At 40.9% G+C, this 23,282-nt stretch overlaps 1 protein-coding gene across 1 annotated transcript; it reads left to right on the top strand.

Annotated features, from left to right (window-relative positions):
- The first annotated feature begins 4,063 nt into the window (after positions 1-4,063).
- NMU (neuromedin U) lies at positions 4,064-21,328 on the top strand. Its single transcript, XM_074589301.1, has 9 exons — positions 4,064-4,313; positions 7,678-7,736; positions 11,405-11,452; positions 11,551-11,610; positions 12,151-12,180; positions 12,287-12,337; positions 18,869-18,922; positions 19,849-19,888; positions 20,989-21,328. The coding sequence occupies exons 1-8, from the start codon at positions 4,184-4,186 to the stop codon at positions 19,882-19,884; spliced, it is 468 nt and encodes a 155-aa protein (XP_074445402.1). The 5' UTR covers positions 4,064-4,183; the 3' UTR covers positions 19,885-19,888; positions 20,989-21,328.
- The last annotated feature ends 1,954 nt before the right edge of the window (positions 21,329-23,282 follow it).

The following is a 23,282-nucleotide window of genomic DNA, read 5'->3' as shown; positions in this document are numbered from 1 at the left end:
GGAGAGCCCTGAACATTTGCTGCCATCAGCTCCCCAGCGGCGTCTCTCTCAGCCCAGGGGCTGCTGTTTCTGTGCTGATTTCCAGTAGTTCAGCCAAGTTCCCCTCACTCCTTCATTAGAGGCTCCTGAGGTCATTTAAATTTTACTAATTCATAAAGGAAGAACTGAGGCATCATCTTGGATAAAATAATAAAATAACATTCTGAGAAAATACAGGGCCTGTCATGCCTTTGGGTTTTGTTGTTGTTTGTTTCCTATTTACAGGGAGATGTCCCTGAAGACTTCTACTAAGTGAATCTCTTTTTGAGTTAAGTCAACGCTAATAAAGCCCATTCAGAGATGCTGGTTCTTGAATTGAGGGACTGTTCTTCATGGATCTTTTTCTGTTCTGATACAAGCTTCCTGTGCATTATTAGTTAGTAATATCATAGAATCATAGAATCAATCATAGAATCATAGAATGTGTTGGGTTGGAAGGGACCTTTAAAGGCCATCTAGTCCAACCCCCCTGCAGTAAGCAGGGACATCTTCAGCTAGATCAGGTTGCTCAGAGCCTCACCAAGCCTGGCCTTGAATGTCTCCAGGGATGGGGCCTCCACCACCTCTCTGGGCAACCTGTGCCAGTGTCTCACCACCCTCAGTGTAAAGAACTTCTTCCCAATGTCTAATCTAAACCTGCCCTGCTCTAGTTTAAAACCATTGCCCCTCGTCCTATCGCTACATGCCCTTGCAAACAGCCCCTCCCCAGCTTTCTTGTGGGCCCCCTTCAGGTACTGGAAGGGGCTATAAGGTCTCCCTGGAGCCTTCTCTTCTCCAGGCTGAACAATCCCAGCTCTCTCAGCCTGTCTTCATAGCAGAGGTGCTCCAGATTTTTGATCATCTTTGTGGCCCTATATATAGAGAGAATACCTTGAAGAAGTGCAATATCTGAGCAGGCATTAGTTGATTATTGAGACATGCCTCCCCAAATTTTAATTCTCTAGAAGGTAAACAATTAAGAAGAAAATCCATGTATGCAACTTGTTCATTCCCCAGAAGGAGGAATGATATTAACGGACCCGTCTGAAGTTGTGAGAGACACCCGTGAGCTCGCACGCACGGACCCATCTCTAACACTCTCCAGTAAGTTTGGAATATTTTGGTGAAGGGAGTGCAGCACGGATAAAAAACTCTCTTAGTGCTTAAGTTCAGAATGTAGGTGGAATGATCTCTCATCATTTTTATCAAAGTCGTAGAAAAAAACCCAGTACACGCTGCCCTCCTCACAGGCTGCGTGTGTGCTCGCAGGGAGGCAGTGACGTACCTCCCGACCTTGCCTTCTCTGAAGACGCAGAAGACGATGATGGTTTCACATACTCAGCTGTGTGATTTCCTTTCCACTAGCCATAATTAACATTTATTCAAGCAACATTAGGAAGAACATAAATATTTCAAAGAAGCTAATTACAGCGTCCAAAACATCCTCCAAGCTATTCGTTTAATGAGGATGTGCTTTGTTCCTGCAGGAGTGTAACATTAATTTCATCAAGCAATTAAAAAAAAACAAAACCAGACACCATAGAAAAAGATGTGTTTTTTTCTCCTGTTTACAAGGATGCTCACTTGCATTTCAGTGAGTTCCTTGCATAAAGATGACAATCATAAGCTATGTAAACCTCCTATAAACTGAGTTTCAAGCTTGGAGAACTTGCTCTGTCAAAATTCGCAGAGTTTTCAGTGGAAATATTGTCTCCGTATAAGCTTCAGTTTGGGCTTAATGCAAATATACATTTTTGCTAAAAGTTATATTGTGTTTTTTTTTCTAGTGTGCGATTAGGAGGATTACAGTTATGCCCAAATCAGTTTACCTGACCCGTGTATCAGGAAATGCAAAACTATATTGCTGCTTTTAGCAAAAAGGCAGAGTCTAAAACGGAAGGGTTGGAAGAACTGGAAGACTGTAGCCTGCTCGGATGCAGATGACGTAACTCGGGGTGCAAATCGGATTGCATGCGTAACGGTTACTGCTTTTGCAGGTGAAAGATTATGGAGCAATGCAAATCCAAGCATAGAAATAAGTCTTAAGTGTTGTTTTTTTTTTTTCCCAGTAAATGGAAGAGCTAAATCTTTCCATCTGGAAATTTTTCTCACCATCTTCAAAATCTCTTTTAACGTGTTTTTGTGCAAGTGGACTCAGCAACATTTTCCAGTCTGCAGTATTAAACCAGCTATCACAAAAATGCAGTTTCTGGGCTAATCAGAGGTCTTTCACTCTTTTTTTCACTGTTCTTAAAACACTCTGCACCATTCATGGGTGTAGAAAGTTTACAGGTATTTAACTCTCCAATTATAAAATACTGTATTTTCTTTCACAATCTATTAAATATTTAACAAGAATGTATTAATTAAAATGCATAACAAATTAAATCCTTCCCCGGGCCAAGGCTCAGGACACTGATTCATGTATTTGAATTCAGATAGATTAGGAAGATAACCTTTCAGCGCTGATGACTTCCCGTTTATTATAATGTTTTCTGAATAAATGTCTTCTGGTTTTATTAACAGACGCCAGAACCAAGTGCAATTCCTTAATTTGGATTGTTTTAAAGCAACTCTTTTAATTAGGTAGATATAAACACATATAAAATACAAGCTTTTTAATTTATGTACTGGCTTTCCATTGACACAAGGATTAATTGTGTCCCCAGTCCTATTAAGGGAAGCTTTGCCACCGGATCTGAGGGAGAAGATACTTCTCTTACTATGAGAATTTTATGGCATCTCAGCGTGCTGCTTGGCAAAGCTTTTGAAATGTTGATGGCTCGTCAAAGCGGCCATGGTGGCAGAGCACAATTTGTAGCACATACGACTAATAAGGGTAAGGGCAAAGAGCAGACAGCAATCGTAGAATCACAGGATGGTTTGGGTTGGGAGGGACATTAAAAATCACACAGTTCCAACCCCCTGCCCTGGGCAGGGACACCTCCCACTAGACCAGGCTGCTCAAAGCCCCATCCAGCCTGGCCTTGGACATTTCAATGGAAGGGGCAATGCTATGATTATAAATTTGAGTTACCTTTTGCTTCGCAGTGACACCCACCGCTCTTGTCAAGCATCTTTACTCCACCACCCCCCATTCATCTCCCAGTCAAAACCCACTGACGTGGTCGAAAGGAAGTACACATTGTTTAAGAACAATCTCTGATATTTTACCACTGTCTCACAGCTGGACCATGATGTAATATTTCCTTTAAAAGTCAGAAAAAAGCAGCCAAGCTAAAAAATAGGAGTGAATGGGAAAAGAGAAAAAGTGGAGATAAATCATAAGGATAGACTGTAAATTGGGAGATGCTGCCCTGAAATGCTCTCTGTGGCATCTTGGGGTTGGAGCAGCACCTCAGCTGGGCAGGATCATCCCGGAGCGAACTGGGACTGTCAGGCATGTGCCTTTGGAGGAAGCCAGGCCCTGCCGCCGGGCTGGGCAGCAGGAGCAGCTCAGGACCAGCACCAGCATCCTGCCGGGACTGAGCACAGCCTGGTGGTTCGGGGTGGCATGTCTGGTAAAATGGGGCTTGTGGCGATTCAGGGGCAGCTGGACTAAGCTGCAGAAGTGTCTCTACAGATCTGGGGTCTGTGTGCTTTTGAATATGTTATAATGGAGCTGTGTCAGCTGTCTACAGGTATAAACACCACCTAAGAACCAGGTCTGCAGCTGTGTTGTGAGTAAAACGCCTTGCTAAACACAGAATTAGGATTTTAATCCCCAAATGTCACCACATTACTGAGTTCTGTTCCACAGGGGGGCTAGAACTAGATGATCTTTAAGGTCCCTTCTAACTCAAAACCATTCTATGATTCTATGATTTTGTGTGTATTTAAGGCATGGGGAGAGTCAGGAGCCCATCACACCCCCCTTGCAGCACGGGGGTCCTCCAGAAAATCCAGCAACCGGCGGGTCCTAGGGGACAGGTGGGTGCGTATCCTCAGAGCCTCCCCCCGCCATCCCATCCACCCACCTCCTCCATGGCTTTTCCCCGCCAGGCTGGGCGAGCAGGGGCAGGGGGAGCGGCGGGGCGGGGGGGCGGGTGGGCAGGACTCAGCCTGATGCTCGTCCACGTGTCAGGGAGATTTAAAAAGTTTGGGGAGGGAGGGCACGGCCAGAGGAGCGGCCGGCAGGGAGGCAGCGCAGGGGGACACCGCGGCCATGGGACACCCCTGCCACCAGCAGCCCCCCCAGCGCTGCCGGAGGAAGGCAGGGGACGGCGCGGCGCCGCCGGGGTCCCCGCTCCTCCTCCTCCTCCTCCTCCTCGCCTCCTCGATGCCTGCTTGCGAAGGTGAGGAGCATCCCTTTGGCAATCCCTGCGATATTTTTTTTTTTTTTTGGGGGGGGGGCGGGAGGAGGTGACCCCAGCAGGTTGCCAGCCTGGCGAGGGGGCTGCGAAGCCGAGCCGCCTGCTCGCCGCCGGGCTGGGACGGGACGCGAGGCCGGGGGAGACGCAGGGATGCGCGGGAGGCTGGAGATGCTGGGCACGGTTTCAGGGGTTGGTTTTGGGGGGGTTTTTCCTCCTGTACCCCGGCAGGATTAGCCTGTCTCGGCAAAACTACACGCCAGCAACTTGGAGAAGTGGCTTTTGTTAAAAGCAATTTCGTTTTAAATATATCTTACTCGGATTTAAAAGCTAATTCTGCGATGTATCGCAGAGTTGTAGGAAAAATTCGGACCCTCTGGAAGGCACTTAGCCTAACCTGAAGCAATATTCATTGCATGAGGAGTCTCTGGGGGTGGGGTTAAGTGGGAAAGGATAGAGCTGCTTTAAGCAGAGAGCTCGATTATCTTGATTTAATTTGAAATGTTGTCTTAAACCTGAAAGTTGCTATTTTTTCTAACAGGGAGTGCTTGTTTGACAAGCACAGCTAATGGGCTTTTTAACAAAATGTACTCCTTTCTATTCTATTTTCCCACTACAGATAGATTAACTACATATACCTTGCGGAGTAAAGTAACATTACAAAATAAGTTGGTGTGCAAGGAACAGTTCGGTTTTGTTTGTATTATATGTGTGTGAGTTACTTTCACCAGGAATTTTTGTTCTGGTTTGATGTGGGTTTTTTTAATATCAAGAATCAAAGAAATCCGAGTGCAGTATACTGAATATTCCGTTAAAAATAAATTCCGGAGACATGGAAGAAGAGAGGGAAGGAAAAGGAGGGCAAGGAAGGTATTTGATCATTGTTCTCACAGATATGATTGCCAGGAGTTCGTGTAGGGAGAGCCGTGGAGGGAAGAGGAGATGTAAGAAGTGAATCCCAGGTTGAAAAGTGACTGACACTGTGCAGCTGCCATTCTGCTGCCTTGGGAGAAGCTGAGTTTTCAGAATTTGGCAGAATTGAAGGATAAGAGAACAAATGTATCACGGATAGCATCAATTTTGTTGGAGGATTTCCTCTTATATGTTCCTTTTGAATAGGATTGCTTTCCTCAATAGCACTTGACCACCCTCCCCCCCCACCCCCGCCGTTATTTTGTGTATATTTCAAAATAACTTATTGTTTCCCTGCATGTGCCATTGTGTATGTGTATAAATGGATGAAGACCTGTGCGGGGGGGACACATAGTCCCGGGTGTGAGCACAAAGCAGATGGGACTGCACGCAAAATAAGAGTTTTGTGAATAAGTGGAGAAGGGTTAAGGAAACTTAGGAGGTGGTGAAATAATTGCATCTCCTCTGTCCAAAAGTTTATGCTCCAGGCAAAAAAAAAAAAAAATGTAAAAAATAAAAGTAAGCTGTAATATTCAGGCTTTCTTGCCTGCTGTCCTAAGCTTTACAGGCTATTGGATTTCTTCTGCTCCCTCTGGAAAGCCTTGGGAACCAGGCAATGGTAGAAACAGCGTTCAGTGACAGGCAGGCAAAGGTTTAATGGGGAAAGTGCGTTGATTTGAGGTGCTGCCCAGTTCCACAACCAGGATACCAGTCCCAGACAGTACTGCAATTGGAATACAGAAATTTAAGAACAGAAAACAAAGTAAGAGAATTGTAGCACCTTTCGTTTATTTGGAGTTATTCCTCGAACTAAAACAAACATCAAAAAGAAAAAAAAAGCAAATTTTCATCAGAAAGCAGTTTTCCTATTATGTGAACCTCCTAGAGATTTCAGAAATATCCCACTTCTACACAGGGTGAAATTAAGACCCCTTCTAATTTTATTTTTTTTTTCCAGAAAATAAGCATCGAGAATAATTAGCAACCTTAAGTCTGTACCGGTACCAAATTACGGTTTTGAAATCTGCCCTTTAATGCCTGGAACTAAATGCTGTTGCAATTATTGTTATTAGTGGTACTTGTAAAACAAATGGAGGTGACGTACGTTCATACCCTGCTCACCTGACCATTCTAGCTAAATCTACCATCACCTCTTTTGTGTTTACTTTGGTCCAACTGTTTGGAAAAAAAATGTGACCACAGGTAATTATAGACTTGGAGGTTATAAAATCTCTAATACTCTGAAGACTGCAAGAACAGTGCATAAACTGGTCAGGCATGGCTCATGGGCAGCAGCTTTGGGCAGGGGGATAAATTAGATGACTTCGTAGGGTTTCCTGCAGTCCTAGGACTGTACAGATAAAGCACCACCCTCTCCAGCACCAACCTCCTTCCCAGGTGAGTTACAACGCCATCCCTGGAGACATTCAAGGCCAGGCTTGATGAGGCTCTGAGCAACCTGATCAAGTTAAAGATGTCCCTGCTTACTGCAGGGGGGTTGGACTAGATGACCTTTAAAGGTCCCTTCCAACCCAACGCATTCTATGATTCTATGAACACATCCCCACATCGATACACTTGCGTGGTCTCTAGTGTGCCCACAGTTCAGTGATGTTCATTTCTATTATTTACAGAGACTCTGATAATGCAGTATTATTATTAGAAAGATACGGACAGATAAAATAATAGTATTGAAAGGTGGATATTCTGGGTGCTGGGCCAGGAGGGACCCAGAGACAGTGAATTCCTGGTTTGTAGCCTGGATGGGCAGAGGTGGAGAAAGGAGCTGCCCTCAAGCCAAGCACAGCATCGCTGCAGCATTATGGAATCAAGAACACGTTCAGTTTTCTAAGGGACTGAGCTTGTCCACATCACATACGCCACAGAGAGGAAACAAAGCTAGTTACACATGTACTGTCTGTCACCTCATGTCACAGGTATTATTAATATGCAAGAGTACGTTACATAGCACATCTTTAATTGTTTAACTGTGACATGCAACAAAGCAAGAGGTAGGATCCAAATTCTCACCTTGCGATGCAAACATGCTGGAGGTGAGCTCAGTTCTCAGAAAGCTCGAGGTTGTAGATGCTGGAATGTGTTTTCCTGAGCAGATCTTGGCATTCAAGAGTTGCCATGCAAATTTTATTGCCTGCTACTTATTGCTGAGAACGGACTAATGCCAGCCTGACCCCTGGTGAAAGCTGAGTGACTTCCACACTGTCTCTTGCTAGGAGATCTGAGTGTCCATATCTGCTATGAACTTGTGAAGAAGCCTCCCGTGTTGCTGACATAGAACAGGCAGAAACTGATGGACAATGATGAGTGTGCTAGGTATCATCTTGTGTTTGGAGTTTTTATTGAAATCACCGATACGGGATACTTATACAAACGACCTTTGCTGTACAGCACTGCTAAGTGTGGTTTGTGCTTCCAGGGGCACCGATGCCATCCCAACCACTCGAGGCAGATCAGGATTTGCAGCTGTGGAAAGAGGTAAGCAACATCTGTGCACTGCAGTATGGTATACTCCATTTCTTCTATGCCCATCCTTGCCATGGTCACACCTCACTCTCCAGTGTTTCTCTTGCATGGAGTTCAGGTCCTTCTTTTTCCAGCCCTGCTTCTTCTGTACATCTCCTATCCTGACATCAGCGAAGAAGTGAAACATCTTGTTTTCAAAGATTTTCTGAATAGTTGCTCCAGAAGAATGTTGAGGCTGGGTGTTGAGATGTTGTTTGGGGAAAAGACTGTCTTGGCTCAACGGAGAGCTACGTTTGATAACAGTTGTCATCTAACTGTCCATGACCAGGCAGTCACTGTCCCTGCGAGAAACACAGCGTCCCATCTAGTATTTTTATAGTCTGTACACAATTGTTTCAACTCATCCAGTCTTTCCTCTTACTTCTTCTGTTCCACTCCCAGGGCTGGGACACCGTATTTAATCCTATCCTGGCCTCTCAATTTGCTAGGTAAAGGGTAATGTACCGTGTCAATTAGCCCCTCTAACATTTTGCTACTGATCGCTATCATTACTTCCACTCTCATCTTTGAAACGAAAGTGTGTTTTGGCTCTTCCCTGCCCTTTTGGAACTGATGGAGTGGCAGGGCACAACACGCAGAGAGGGTTTAGCCGGCAACTCACGTGCCCTGGGGTGGCTGTAACCTTCAAGTACTCCATTGACATTTAATTTTGTAGCTTCTGGTAACACTGGAAAGCAAATGACTCACCAGGATTATAGATGCAGAGAGTAACTTTCATCTTACTGTGGGCTTTACAGGAGACACTTCCCTTGCTGCCAGCTCCCCTTAAAACGTTTCGGTAGTGTTGACTCAAACACCAACATATTCCTAGGCTGGCACTTGAACAAGCCCTGGTGGTCTTTTTCTCCTAGAAGAAAGTGGTCTCTTGGGAAGTAAGGCCCTGACAGCTCTAAGGAGTATATGAAAATGAGACATTCTGGATTAAAACTGCTGCTTTACACATTTCTGCATTTATTGCTAAGATTTGCTATTTGTAACACAGTATTTGTCCCTACACCAACTGGAAGCAAAGGCAAAGTTTCTATTGATATCAGCAAACAAAAAAGTATGCATAAAATACTAAATTCTGGGTAAAATTATGCAACTTAACTGTTCTAATACTTACTATTATAGCAAGAATAATGCAGGAGTTGAGAGGTTCTAAGGAAAGAGAATTAGATGCATAGGGTTATACCCTAAATCAACATGGCTACAGAATCACACTAATTCACCAGAGTTTTCTGGAATGAAAAGAATCAGTTCTTCCCCGTTTGTTACTTTATTAGTGGATCATTCAGGAGAAGCCCTGCCTCTACATTAACTTGGTAAATGACTCCCAGTTTATAAATATGGGAACTTTGTAACTAAGTATTGTGTTCCTCTACTCGTCTCTCACATACTTTCATTTCTTTATGTTATTTAACCAACACCAGCACATCAAAGATGATGCGAACTATTAATTATTTTTTTTTTAAAGGAATTAACAGAAAATGGCATTTCCTCAGCCTTTGTTTTGTCCATGCAGGTTTTGGCTGAGAGATACTGATTTGTGTTTGACACAGTGGAAGGCACAGTATCTTGTCCTGCTACTGAATTATGGTAGTTCTCTAATAGTCACCTCCAACTACAAAACAAGCGAATAAACAAACAAACAAAAAAACAACAACAAAATCCCTCACCAAGAAGAAACAGCAGATTTTTAGCGGAGGCTTCCACGGTGACTTCAGTTTAGTTTCTCTCATTCGCTGCTCATTTCTCCCTCTACGTTTTCTTGCTCTGAAAGTGGTGAAGCTGAACTGATATACCCGGAGACAAACAAATGCGTGATGAAGGGAAAAGAGAACGGGGAGGATCTGTTACCAACAAAAACTACTTGAAAGGGGAATTCTGTGAGCTATTAGCTTTCCCAGTATCTCTGCTAATGCTTTCTCGTAGATTGTCTCCAGAGAAATGAATCATCTCTTGTCTTGAAGCGCTCAGATATGCATTATTTGTTTATTGCTTTCTTCACTTAATGTTTTCATTGCTAAAGAGTGTTGTTTAGGGCTTTTTACATATAATAAAATCGTAAGACCCATTGCATTACCTACTCTTTATTTAAAAAAAAAATAATTTTAATGCCGTCTATGAACTAGATGACTAGCAAAGCTTTTTGGCATCTAGACAAACAGTATCAAATATTCAATGCAAGAAATGTTGCATACCAATGCAGCTTGATATTGATACCATTTTAAAGTTATATACTGAAAAGTTAACCTTTAAAGTTAACTTGAAAGTTAACTTGAGATTTTTTTCTTTTCCTTACAGAAGACTTAGAGCTTTCAGCACTGGTAACATTATTTCCATTAATTCCAATGCCCTTAATTCCATTTCTTCTCCCTTCTTGATTGACAACTCTGCTAAAATTGATTCAGTAGTATGGAATTCTTTTGTCTTGGCAAAGACACAATAGAAAGAGGATGTGATTAATTGTCTACACAAGGTAATGAACAGTAGGGAAATGACGGGTAGGGATTGCTTGTTCATTACCTCTTCCAAGACAAGATCGTGACAGCACTGAATGAAGCTGGCTTTTAAAAGACTGATCAAGACAAATGGAAGTGCACTGTGTAGGAAACCACAGGACATTGGGGATGCTAAAAGTCTATGATGGTTCAGAGAGAGATTGGTCAAATTCAAGGCACAGAAACCCACTGTGATTGGAGAGCGTGGGTTTTACTAGAGCACTGGTCTCTTCCTAGGCACTTCCCTGGGTGCCAATGTATGGCCAGTTTTGGAGATGCAGAGCCAAACAGACATTTATTTTGATCCAGGTGAAATGGCTGATTGGGTTTGGGGCTTCTTGTTTTGGTTTGTGGATTTATTTTTGGATTTTGTTTTCTTTTGTGTCTATGTGTGTAACATTCCGTTCTGTGCTGACGTGTCCAAGTTCAATTGCAATGACTTCTTCCACGGTGCTCTTTGAGTTTAGATCTCTTGAAATACATTGAATATATCTCTTACTGGCACTGGGATTTGGGAACCATGTCCTTTAAACAAAATCTTGTGAGGGTCCTCATTTGCCAAAGAAAGCAGCGCGAACCTTGGGTATTGGCTGCTTGGTGACTCACACAAGTTAACCGGCATGCATAAGTCGTGCTGGCACATATCATAATCGTTCAAGAAGATGCGTGTGTCATAAGCCTGCAGGGAGGCTGGAATCCAATCACAAGGGTGGTGTTTGAGGACTGCTCTTTGAGTCACTTGCTTTGTCATTTGTTTCGTAGTTTTGTATAATCCAAAGATATCACAGAAGAGATGTAAGCTCATAGTCCATACCCCAGATGCTTAAAATCATAGTTTAAAATATGACTTAGTCTGAGAAGGCTACAAAGAGGAGGGATGTGCGTGGAGTTAGAGAATAAAGGACCCAGATATGTATGTGTTTGTTGTGATCAAACAAGTATAAATTTATTTATTTGGTCAAGGGCTTTTTTTCCCCCTTGAATACAAAATATTTTATGAATGTACCTATAGGAATTCCTGATGGTGGACAAGCTTGCCATACCTTTGGCTGCACTGAACTGGTTTTGAAATTACATGTATTTCACTGGTTTTTATTAACCTGACTTCTTAAAAAAGAACTGTGTGAAATTTTACAGATAGATGATGCGTGTTCTGCCTACCTGTCCAGAGATTCTCAGCCTCAGGTGAGTCAGAAAGAGGTTACTTTATTATTTTGATACTGTTTGTTGTACACAGTAGGATTGGAAGTCTAATACCTGAGTTCATGTTTTCTTTACATTAGGCATCCAGTGCGCTGGAGGAACTTTGTTTTCTGGTCGTGGGTTTTCTCCAGAAACCACAGGTAACACACACGAAAGGCTACGTAGCATTTCTGAAGCCTGATAGCTCAGTGTGCCAATGTCTGCAATGAATTCTGAGGACCCAGTGTCTGAAGTGTCCCTCAGTGCTGGAAGTAATACTATCAGTTCTCACTCTGAAATGCTATGTGTCCTAACTCAATGCCTGTTAAAGACTACAGGGAGACTACAATGTTTGGAAAATAATCTTCAGGTTGAATACAAGGTTTCAGATGTTTTTATTGCTCTAGATTAGAAAAATGATGAGCTCTCTATGGAGAAAGAAATTTACCTGTAAGAGCATAGGGACATACAAAGGAGCATCCGCTAAACCCATCTACTCTTCTACTGGAAAGTAATCAATGCTCCCTACAGAGTTTAAAAAGAGTAGTTACATTGATAAGCAAAGACATGTAATGTATCTGTCAAGGAAGGATGATATTCCAATCTGGTACTGAAAAGTTTATAATGTAACCAAAATTACCCATTGCGCTTTTTTTTTTTTTAACAAATAAAAGCTTCTCTACCAATTATTATTCCTACAGGGTTTAGATGAAAAAGACAACACCAAAAGGGTAAGATTTCTATGTATGTTTTATGATCACACTAAAATTGTCGAGAAAATCATAACACCCTTGCCCTGTTTTGTAGTAAAACCCCACTTTTAATTTTTTTGAACAGTTCTTATTTCATTATTCTAAGACTCATGACTCAGGCAACTCAGACATCACGGTAAGTGGCGTAGCACTTCCTTGTGAGTACGTGTGTGCTTGTATGTAAAAACAAGGTAACGTTCCTTTTTGCAGTGGTCTCTCCAACTGCATAGCAAGCTCTGAACTGGGATCTTTGTGTTTAAGATATAGAATACACTTTAATAACATGGAAGATGACCATCAATACAGTCCAAGAGTGTAAAAAAACAACCAAACACTCACAGAATCCCAATTGCATCTTAATCTTGTAGTTATGACATTTAAGAATAAGACCAAATGCTTGTTTCTGGTACTGGAACATAACATATGTAGTGAAACAATGTGGATTTATAGAAGCTGAGAACATGACCATAAATGTCAAGAACGCTTAATGAATTTTTATTCATTATTAATTAAATTGTATGCATTTATTTGTGCATGTCGTAAATATGCATCAGGCAAAATAGTATTTAAGTATCACTCAGATTTTGGTTTATATTTTAAATGAAAAACATGATTTTAAGACCAGCCTCGTATTGTTGATATAAAAATATTCTCATAATCCAGCAATATAAGCAAAACTACATGCGATCCATTCTTGCTTTTAAAGTGCAAACATAGTCTGTTTTTTCTGTGCATCTATGTGTCTTTTCTGTGCACGATAGGATTTTGAGAAAGTTCAACCTATTCATTTTTTTTCTCACGTCTTAACAATTATCTGATATGTTAATGTCCATTTTTGCCTTGTTCTTTACTTTTCTTCAGAAATATGCAGTATATTTCCTAGAAAGTGATATTGCTGACATCGGGGTCAGTATTCTTGTGATAGAACTGCTCTGGAGGTTTTGATGGTTATGCGGGCACAGTGAAATGAGCTATTTCTGCTTCAGAGATTACTGCATCCGCCTTCGTCCCCATCCTGAATGCCTTTGCCCCTGCCTGCTCCCAGGCATTGCTGCTTTCTCACTTCTCCTGGTTTAGCTGTTCAAGTGACTCTTTCTAGCCCAGTTCTCAGAGATACTGACTTAGGTGAGATCCATCATTCTTTGGCTTTATTAACTTCTCTCCACCTTCCTTGGAGGTATTTAAAAGACAGGTAGACGTAGTGCTTAGAGATATGGTTTAGTGATGGTTTTTGTCAGAGTTGGGTTGATGGTTGGACTCGATGATCTGAAAGCTCCATTCCAACCTAGGCGATTCTATGATTCTGTGATTCTATGACTGCAAGACAGAGCCCAAGTGGGAAGCTGGGATGCCCTTTAACTCCTCCGCGACATGTCAGGCCTCTACCGTTTTAGCTATTATGATGCCACATTGCCTACCTTAGGTAGGCAAAATTGGCTCCAAGTAGGCAAGTTCATTTTACCTATTAACTAGAGTATCACTTTGGTAACTCTAGTTATTCCATAAATTGTATTTCTCTTTCTTGTATCACTTTTCTAAGAAGTAATGTTAAAAAATACAATATTTTTAAAATTATGTTTACATGAGTTTAAGGTTGAAAGTCGTTGACAGAACATGGGGTTTCTACCTGATCTTCCACGGTGGACTTCTCTCCACAAGCCCGCGTGGTTGTGTTTTGCGAGGGGGGCACTTACACTGCACACAATGCCACCGTGCTCAACCAGGATCTCTGCAAGCATAAAGTCTTGCTGGACACAAGGAATTTCACGATTGGAGCTTGTGCAGTGGCCATGTTACAGCGACCAGTGCCATGGTTACAAATTTTCCCTGAGAATGGATCCCTCCTGCACACTGTTTTCTAACAAAAAAATATTTTTCTTGCTGCAATTTAAGTTACGTTGAGTAAAATGAACTTTTCAGTACAAAGGAGATTGAAGATGCTAACTTCCACAGCAGATAATGGTAGAAATGTTAGTAGGAGTAGTGTGTGGAAATGTTCTCTGTACCACTCACAGAGGCTGATCAAAGTCTGAATAATTGCATTTGCCGTTCTGAACTTTCAATGAGTAATGGTGAGGGCGCATAGCTTTTCCCTCCATCGCTGTGTGAGTCACAGTCCTAGTGTAAATATAAATGTTGGTACCTGTTTGTTGTCAAGTCCGAAAGCTCAAAAAAATAAGTTTCTCAACTAACATCTTCGGTCCTTTTTTGGTGCATGTTTGGTCCATAAGGCAATACTGCAGGAAGAGACGTTTTTTGCATAATATGGTCCGAATTTCATTGTTGCTCATGTGTCTGTGTTCGTGTCCTCTCAGTCGTCTGTCCTGCATCCTTTGCTGCAACTTGTTCCCCAGCTTAATGAGAGAAGAATGAAGAGATACAAAGTGGACGTATGTAATCTTAAACTCTGCATGTTTGTGTTCTCACACTCGTGATTTATTAGTTCTTCTAAAAATGTCCTTGTACACCTTTCTGCTCATAACATTTTTATTTTCATGATTTAATAACACAGTAGTGTATTTTCATCAGAAATGTGAGGTTTTTCTATTCATTAATTAGTGAAAAATAATGCTGCTGATATTTAACGTTTAAAACAAAAAATACTGAAGTAATATATGCTTAACAGAACAGTGGTAGAACACAGAGCTTGTGTATCAAAATGGATCTGTTAGTTCTTTTATAAAAAGAAAAATACTTTCAGTTATCTGTACCATTAATTGCAGTTGAGTCATATTTTCTAGGGGGGTGTCTTTTTTTCCCCCCGTTTGGAATTCAAAACATATCTATTCCTTAAATATATACTATTTATGACTTTTAGCACTAAGAATTTCCAAGTAATTTATAGATGATTTTACTGTTTAACTTAAGGAGCAGATAAGGAAGTTCTCTATGGAAGAATAGAACTTTCTCTATTTTCCATAGAAAAGCAGTGTGTTTTGGAACAAAAGTTTCACAATAGTTTCAAATAGCCCAGCTGTTTCCAAAATATCATAAAATTTGTGTATATTTGTTGCAAATGCAATTTCAAAAATCAAAAGGCAGATGGCTATTAATGTCCATATCTTTAGTGTGGCTATGGAGAGAAGAGAAAAATTCAGGCTGATGTATAAGAATCTTTCTTTACAAGAATGCTAAAGATTCAACTATAATAGAGTATACCAAAACCTAAGACGCAGATTCTTCTTGGTTTACATTGACTTCAGCTTGGTTATTCCTTAGATTCACTGATATGATTCCTCATAGTCACTGATACACAAGTTAAATTAGTGTACGAATGTATAGTATTTAATACTCAGGTAGTGGCATCCCCATAAGTAGGACTTTTCCTTTATTTATCCGGATAAAGGCTGTGTTGCTAATTGCCAAATTTTCAATGAACTCTTAATCCTATGATTATGTACATCAGCTTTCATCTAGTCATGGTTGTGGTCGGCAATACTATCTAGCCCTCTCTTCGGATCACAGCATAGTCCCAACTATATTCCCTGAATCACGTTTTTCTTATCCAGTGACAGAAAAAGCACCACACTAGTTGAGACTATATTTTCACCAGTCCAATATCCTGTGTCCAACAGTATCTTGCTGTGCATAGACAGGAGAAACGTAGAAGGACCAGAGGAAGTTTGGAGCCATCAGTCCTCTGGTGTACTCTCTAGCTTGTCAAGCACCTCCTAGAGACCTTCCGAGCTGAAGGCTTCATCTGGACCATTATGTAAAATAGTCATTAATGGATTTAACCACCTTTGATTTCTCCCTATCTGTTTTAAATGATTATTTTGTGATGTTTTATCGTTTGGCATTTAGGCCTATAAAGTGAGGAGATCATTAAATCCCAAGGAAAATGTCTAATACTAAATATGCACTTGAATACATTTTCTTCTGTAAGGCTGAGGCCAAGAGAAGCAGTGACATGGCCAACACATACAGAATATAGCCATTTTAAAATATTCATAAACCCAACACAAAATCTAAGGAAGCAATTGAAATTCTAAATTGAATTGCATTTTATAGAAAGCAACTTTTTTGTTTTCCTGTTGTCAATTCCTGCTGTGAATACCAGTCCTCTTGTTAAAGGTGTTATTTACTGGTGTGCAGTGCACAAACACTGGACATTTACAAAATGCTATCATCTTCTAGAATCAATTTTGTCTGCAGGTGCTTTTGGGTTTGGTATTTTTGCATGCACCTTATCTATTTTAATGTCATAATAAACCTTTGAAATTCATGTATATTGTGCCTATCATATTTGTTTATGTGGCAGATTTCAGTGCATTTTAGTAAAAGAGTTTAAAATCCTCTCTAAATGTTATTGCTAAGGGTCAGAGCAGTTTACAAGAAAATGAAGAAAATACGGAAAAAATCTGCCATCAATAATAAAAGTAGGGCAAGTATTCTCTGACTATGAAAAATCTATAAGTCTCCCTTTCCCATAGACTCTACCAGATGGGCCGATGGGGAAATGGCATCAGTAAATCCTAAAACCAGTAGAGAATCAAAGCAACTCTGCCTAAGATGTGCAGAGGAACTCTGACCCCACGGTGCAGTTCCTACAGGCTGCCCACCTTTGGTTGGACTATGTGGCTCTGGTGTCACAAGCTGTGCTTCAGGAAGGGTTAGCTTGCTGATGATTTTTTTTTTTGTCTCTCCTCATACTGGGAAGAAAACCAAAACTTGCTGTACATAAACACACCCACCTCTCTCCCCGACCAGGCAAGGAATTGAAGGAGAAAACATACTCTATTAACTTTATTCTTTCTTCCCAGTTTGGAGTGATACCAGATTTTGTCACGAATTTGATTCCTCTTGAGCTCCATCTTGACTGACATAATATGATTTAAGGCAGAAGACATAAAAGCATTTTGTTCACAAGTCAATTGAAGAGATTGAACAAGATAACTTTTGGAGGGCAGACACTAAACTCTAAATAAGTACAGTTCTTCATGAATGCATATGTTTCTGTATACATATATACATGCAGGTTTATGAATATACATGCATGTACGCTATAGAACATATTAGGGTGTTGTTTTTTTTAACATCTCCAAACCCTTGAAAAGTACGCGGCAAGTGTATAATGAAGACAGATTTTAGCTTCAGTTATTTTCTAATATCAACCTCCTGACATGAAATCAAACCAGGATATGATGTAATCTTCTTTAAGAGGTGTCTGGTTCTAAGTAGAGAATGGCATATTAGTATGTTAAATGTCCATGAAATAAATCATAATTCCATATTAGTAATTGTACTCTTGAGTCCTTTAATGTTCTAGATTAATTTCTTTAACTTGCAACAGCTGCCTGGGTTTTTTTCTGTTTTTATGTTTGTTCACACATTGAATAGAAATAGTAGAAAAATAATGAAATACAAATACCATTAGACACTCCAATGGCAATGCACAAAACTCTACTAACAGGTGAATTTTTAGCTTTTTCCAATTATAAACCCCCTCTAGTGTTGAATGGATGATAGATCTGAGATGGGTATTTCAAACCCAGGTAATGCTAGGATGAGGCGGACAACAGGAATAAAAATCAGACACATGTTTTACCTACAGCAAAGAAACTGGGTGTAATGGTATACCCGATGAACTGAAGTTGAAATTAAAACCAAGACTCAAAAAATAGTGTATAGCTTAAACCCTACTTCATTTGAAAGCTTCCTTGGATTGAAGATACTCCTGTGTTAGGAAATGATGGGAGCCATCCTGTTTTACACGATTCTTAGCACATTCAAATTGCAAATGGAGTGATTGCTTTCTATAACAACTCTGGTTATGATCATAGCCCGAGAGATCACATGATCTCAGTTCTTAATTGAGAAATACCATCATTGCTAAATAAATTCCATCTAGATTTTACATTCTGCTAAGCACAAGATTCGAACTATTTTGTTTCTGAGTTGGCCTGTCTCTCCACCTGCAGGACCGACACCTCACTCATATAGCGGATATTAGCACAAGCAATAAGAATCCTGTCATTAAGCTTATGTGTTCTCTGATCATGAAGGTCTCATTAAAATAACTGGATACTTCATGCTTTGTATTTGTTACATTTAAATGGAATTTCTGTTTTCTTCATCGTTAGTTTCCCCTGCTTTGCTGTATGGATTAGTAGACAATTGTTTCTCGGTGTGCGCAGCGCAGACAGGGAAGAATATCATAAGCACTGGTCTTTTCTTTGGGGGTTAATCTGAGTGGGGTGATGAAGATACACCTCTGTAAACAGTCTGCGATCTCATTCCTGGGCTGGAGCCTGAGTATTTGTGGGTTTTAAGCTTTGCCTTGTTGTCTGTCTGCAAGGTGCAAAGACCAACTTGATTTTGTCTATAGAGACTCCGTTACCATGAAGGCACTGGTTGTGTCTGGGTAGTGAAACCCGGAAAGTGGAAGGCAAGGGCTGCTCATCATTACTAGTACCGTTCTAAAGCAATCTGAACTGAGCCAAAACTTGAGGTGGAATTTGGCCCTCATTCATGTGTTCTCTGCTATTTCTACATGACAGCATGGACTCCTTGTTACTGGCATGGAGAGATATATATAAAGCATGCCTTAAGGGGCAAGGCTGTGTAGTAGTACTGAAGAAATGCTTTTAATATGTACATAAACAACCTCTCTATATGGATTCACGTACAAGAGTAGATATGATTTGAAATACTTTTTTTTTTTCAGGAAGAACTTCAAGGACCTGGAGGGATTCAAAGTAGAGGCTACTTTTTCTACAGGGTATGGTTTGTTTGACTTTGTTTCTTTTCGTTTTGTGATGTACTGAAACAGATACTTTCCCATTTTCCTTGTGTTTTGACCAGTAAGATCAGAAACTAGATACAGAAGTTCTCATGAGAATGAAACTATTCTGTTCATCTTTGGTGCCATAGAGCCTTTTTAGTCCATTTTTGCAATATTGAGCAAGTTAAAGATGGCAAGTCAAACTTAACAATAATTCTCTTGGTTTTGGTTAATCTTTTTTTCTGTTTAAATAAGAAAGTGGCTAATGAAAAGAGGGCAAGTTTGTATAGTTGTATTTCTTATGTATCAGGATTGGATCTGCAGAGCTCTTACAACAGGCCAAAGTTATTGGTGATATTAACACCGATGCATTCATGATGCCAGAGTGAAAAGCAAATTCTTATTAAGCTCAGCCAGAGATTTTCTATCAGCTTTAGAAGACATTGTATCACGTTCCTTTGTAGTGCAAATATTTCTGAAATGACCATGGTGAAAAGTGAAAAACTCTTTGCCTATATTAAAGAACAGTCTAAAAATAAAATCATTGAGTGACATGTATTTCTTTGTTAATTACAACACTTACACTGCAATAATAACAACAATCTGGAAGCACATCTTAAGAAAATGCAAAAAGAATTTAGGGATAATGGTCTCTTAGAGTGACTTCTTGTGGCTTTCTCCCCCTATAAAATCATACAAGATGGGTATAATTCATTCTTCACTCTGTATACAGTAATTTTTATTTTATAATTCTCCTCCAGAAGTGGATATTAAGCAATAACTGGTCTTAGGTTTATCTTTAATGATGATCACATTGACAGAACTGAGAAATTTCCCAATTTCTATACATACCAAATTGGGTGGCGCTTTGTTACTCAAACCAGTCAGTTTTATGGAAGGCTTATTGGATATTTGTCTTTCAGCCACGCAACGGAAGGAGATCAGTGGATTTTCACTAAAGAGGTATGTATTTAATGCTTTTAATCACAATCTATATTTAAATTAGTTTATTTTTATACAAATAGAGCACAATATTTATGTTGAGGAGTAGTCTCAGAAAGCCTTTAATTGTTTGGCCAACTTAGATTTCTCCAGGCAAGCTCTTCCCAGATGTGCTAAATTCATGTACGTTCAGGTGAAGTAAATAAAAGCTGTAGGTACTGAGTTCCTACAACTGAGAACATACAGCTGTTTCAGGCAGCAAGAAATAGAAAATATCCCAGATCTGTAAGCAATTTGGAAAGTTAACAATGGTGTCAGGAAGAACTGATACAACTGGCTATTGAACATATACTGACATCCTGTGGGCAATTCTCCTGTTCTTACACAGCAAAAAACCTCACACTGAAACTAAGTACCGGCTTCAGGATTTAATTTCAAATCATTCACCTCTTTGGAGCAATATAAAAAGGTTTCCCTATGCCAATATTATAATGCTCTGTTTTCTTATGTAGAATCATAGAATCATAGAAGCTTCATGGTTGGAAAGGACCTTTGAGATCATTGAGTCCAACCATACACACACAAAAAAAAAAAACCAAAAAACCAAACCTCTACAATCTGTGCCACTAGAGCATGCCCTGAAGTGCCACATCTAGACGTTTCTTAAACACCTCCAGGGATGGTGACTCAACCACCTCCCTGGGCAGGCTGTTCCCGTGCCTGACGGCTCTTTCAGTACAGTAAAGTAGTTCTTCCTAATATCTAATCTAAACCTCCCCTGCTGCAACTTCAGCCCATTTCCTCTGGTCCTGTCATTATTCACCTGGGAGAAGAGGCCAACACCCACCTCTCTCCAACCTCCTTTCAGGGAGTTGTAGAGGGCAATGAGGTCTCCCCTCAGCCTCCTCTTCTCCAAGCTAACCATGCCCAGCTCCCTCAGCCTCTCCTCGTATGACCTGGTCTGCAGACCTCTCACCAGCCTGGTAGCTCTCCTCTGGACACGCTCCAGCACTTATACAACAGTTAACAGTTACTTATACAACTGTCTTACATCTCTATCATATTTTAAGTATTTAGTGTTATATTGTACCAACAGCTAAAGCTTCATTCTTATTTTTCAGGATTTTAGATTCCTGACCTAGAACGAATGCTGCAGGAATGCTGAGAACATGGACATACTGTTTTCCTTACAAAAATTATTCGTTACCAATGTACAATTAAAAATGACTAGAATGTAAATGTTCTTAAATTAGATTCCGTTAGGATTCAAATGTTTCTTTACTTTGTTGATTATATTAAAAGCATATTAAAATTATTTGTTTCCTAGTGTTATGATGTTTACAGCTGTGTGTAATGCAACTGTAAAAAAGTCACAGAGTATGCATGCAACATTGCCTCTAATAACAGTTATGTACATTTATTTTCCCTTATAAATAAAAGCACTCAGTTAGAGGGTTGTTTTAATGAGGGTGTTTGCGATGTAGACTACCGATTTTTTTTTTTCGGAAGATATCGTAAGTGGTTTGTGCAGCCTTTGAAATCCCAGCTTATCGAGGCAGGCCAAACAAAAGGTGTGGTTGGCTTTTCAAGATGATGTTCTCCATCCCTCCACTGGCTTCGCTGTAGCCTGCGGACTCCCGGCAGTCTGCAGGGTCGGGATAAGTGCTCTGCAGGTGGTCTACACAACTATGTTGATGACAGAGGAGTTGGCAGTCCTCAATAAGCCTTAAGGTTAATAGTGCTTCACTGGCTGAAAAAAATTAGAATCTCTATTCCCTTAACTAAGGGAAAGTGAATAAGTTGCCTGTTTTGAAGAAATATCTTTACTTCTTTCAACTAAAATACGACATCATTTTTTTAGCTATGTCTTTTTTTTAGCTATTAAGAACACAGAAGCAGTATGGTTCTCATTTAGAAGAATTAACTGCATTAATTAAATTCTTCCAGAATTAGGATCCGTTTGAAAACTCAAGTGTTTTTGATGTAGAATTAAAGAAATTCCACTCAAAAAGAACAAGTTAGCCTAACACTCTTCCTAGCTTCTCCCTCTGAATTTGTTTTCACACCATGGTTGAGTTAAAATATGATGTTGAGGTTGTAATTATGTTTAAAGTGACTAATTCAGTGTAGCAGCAGATTCTTGTTCTTAACATCGTTTGAACTCACCTCAGCATTACTGCTCCTGCTCCTGCAAGCTTGGACGAGCCGCTGAGCTCCAGAAGGTAGCTGGGAAAACAAGGTGGAAGCCTCCGAGGTGGAAGGCGGGTTAAAAAAGTCCTTTTCCACTTCTTACCCACTGGTTTTCACTCTGCAGTGTGCTCTGCCTCCAGTCGCGCTGGTGCCATTATTTGTGAACTGAGGACCCCGTTTTATATGACCCCTGGTCGGAACTGACGTGTGGCCTTCTGCCACAAAACGCTTGTTATATTGTATTGTATTAAGTTAGGTTATTTGTTTCAGTTTTCCCCCCACGCTGCCTTACACCACACCACCGACAGCTTCCACCCAAGCAGGCCGTGGGAGGAGCAGGCCGTGGCTGAATGGCGGGCAGGGAAGCAGGGCTGCCTCCTTCAGTCGCACCCCCAGCCTACGGTGGCCCAGGCTGAAACTACCCCCTGTTTGATGGGTTTGTTTGTTTGGTTTTTGTTTATTCTTGCTTGTTTTCTGCTTTTTTTTTCTTCTGAAACTGTTTTGTCAGCAGTAACTGACAACCAACAGGCCAAATGACTGGGGCCAGCTGCCACCTTGCTGCCCACCTGCCTCATGCCGCCATCATTAGAACTGGTGAGGGCAGGGCAGCCCTGCACCAACAGCCACCACCATCCTGCCACCGTCGGCTTGGTGGCCATCCTGAGGAGAGGCAGAGCCTGGGGGGAGCCATGCAGGTGGGCAAAGAGGGTCACCCCAGCCCCGAGCTGTCCTGGCGGGGCGGCAGCTGAGATGGAGGGCAATGAGGGAGTTGGTGCCGGGATGCCAAGGAAATGGCGGAGGCTGGGGGGGAGCGGTGGTTGGGGCCAAGAGGATTGAAGTCACCCAGCCTTTGGGCTCCCAAACCTGATATATGCATCACCCCGGCAAAGCTGGTGGTAATTAACACTGTCATTAGCAGCAGTGAGAAGTGTTATGAGATTTTCACTTGGGATTGTGGCCTGCTAGTAGAGTAATACTGCTTCAAACGGTCTAGCTTCATACTCCAAAACCAATTTATGTTGGATCACTTTTGCCATCGCTTGGCTCCTTTGCACTCTTACCCTCAAATATCTTCTCAAGTTTTTGACACACTTTCATTTATTTGGTCTGTGCATATTACTGCAACCTTGAACTAACGTTAAGATTAACTTTTAAAACATTGATTTAACTCAATTTGTTAAAAAATTGTTAAAGGTCTGCTAGCTTCTGATCTTTTCTTCCTTGA

This window comes from Larus michahellis, chromosome 5 (assembly GCF_964199755.1).
Source record: "Larus michahellis chromosome 5, bLarMic1.1, whole genome shotgun sequence".
In the NCBI taxonomy this organism is placed as follows: domain Eukaryota; kingdom Metazoa; phylum Chordata; class Aves; order Charadriiformes; family Laridae; genus Larus; species Larus michahellis.
Note: the sequence above shows the minus strand (reverse complement) of the source record. Positions and strands in the feature narration are given on the sequence as shown.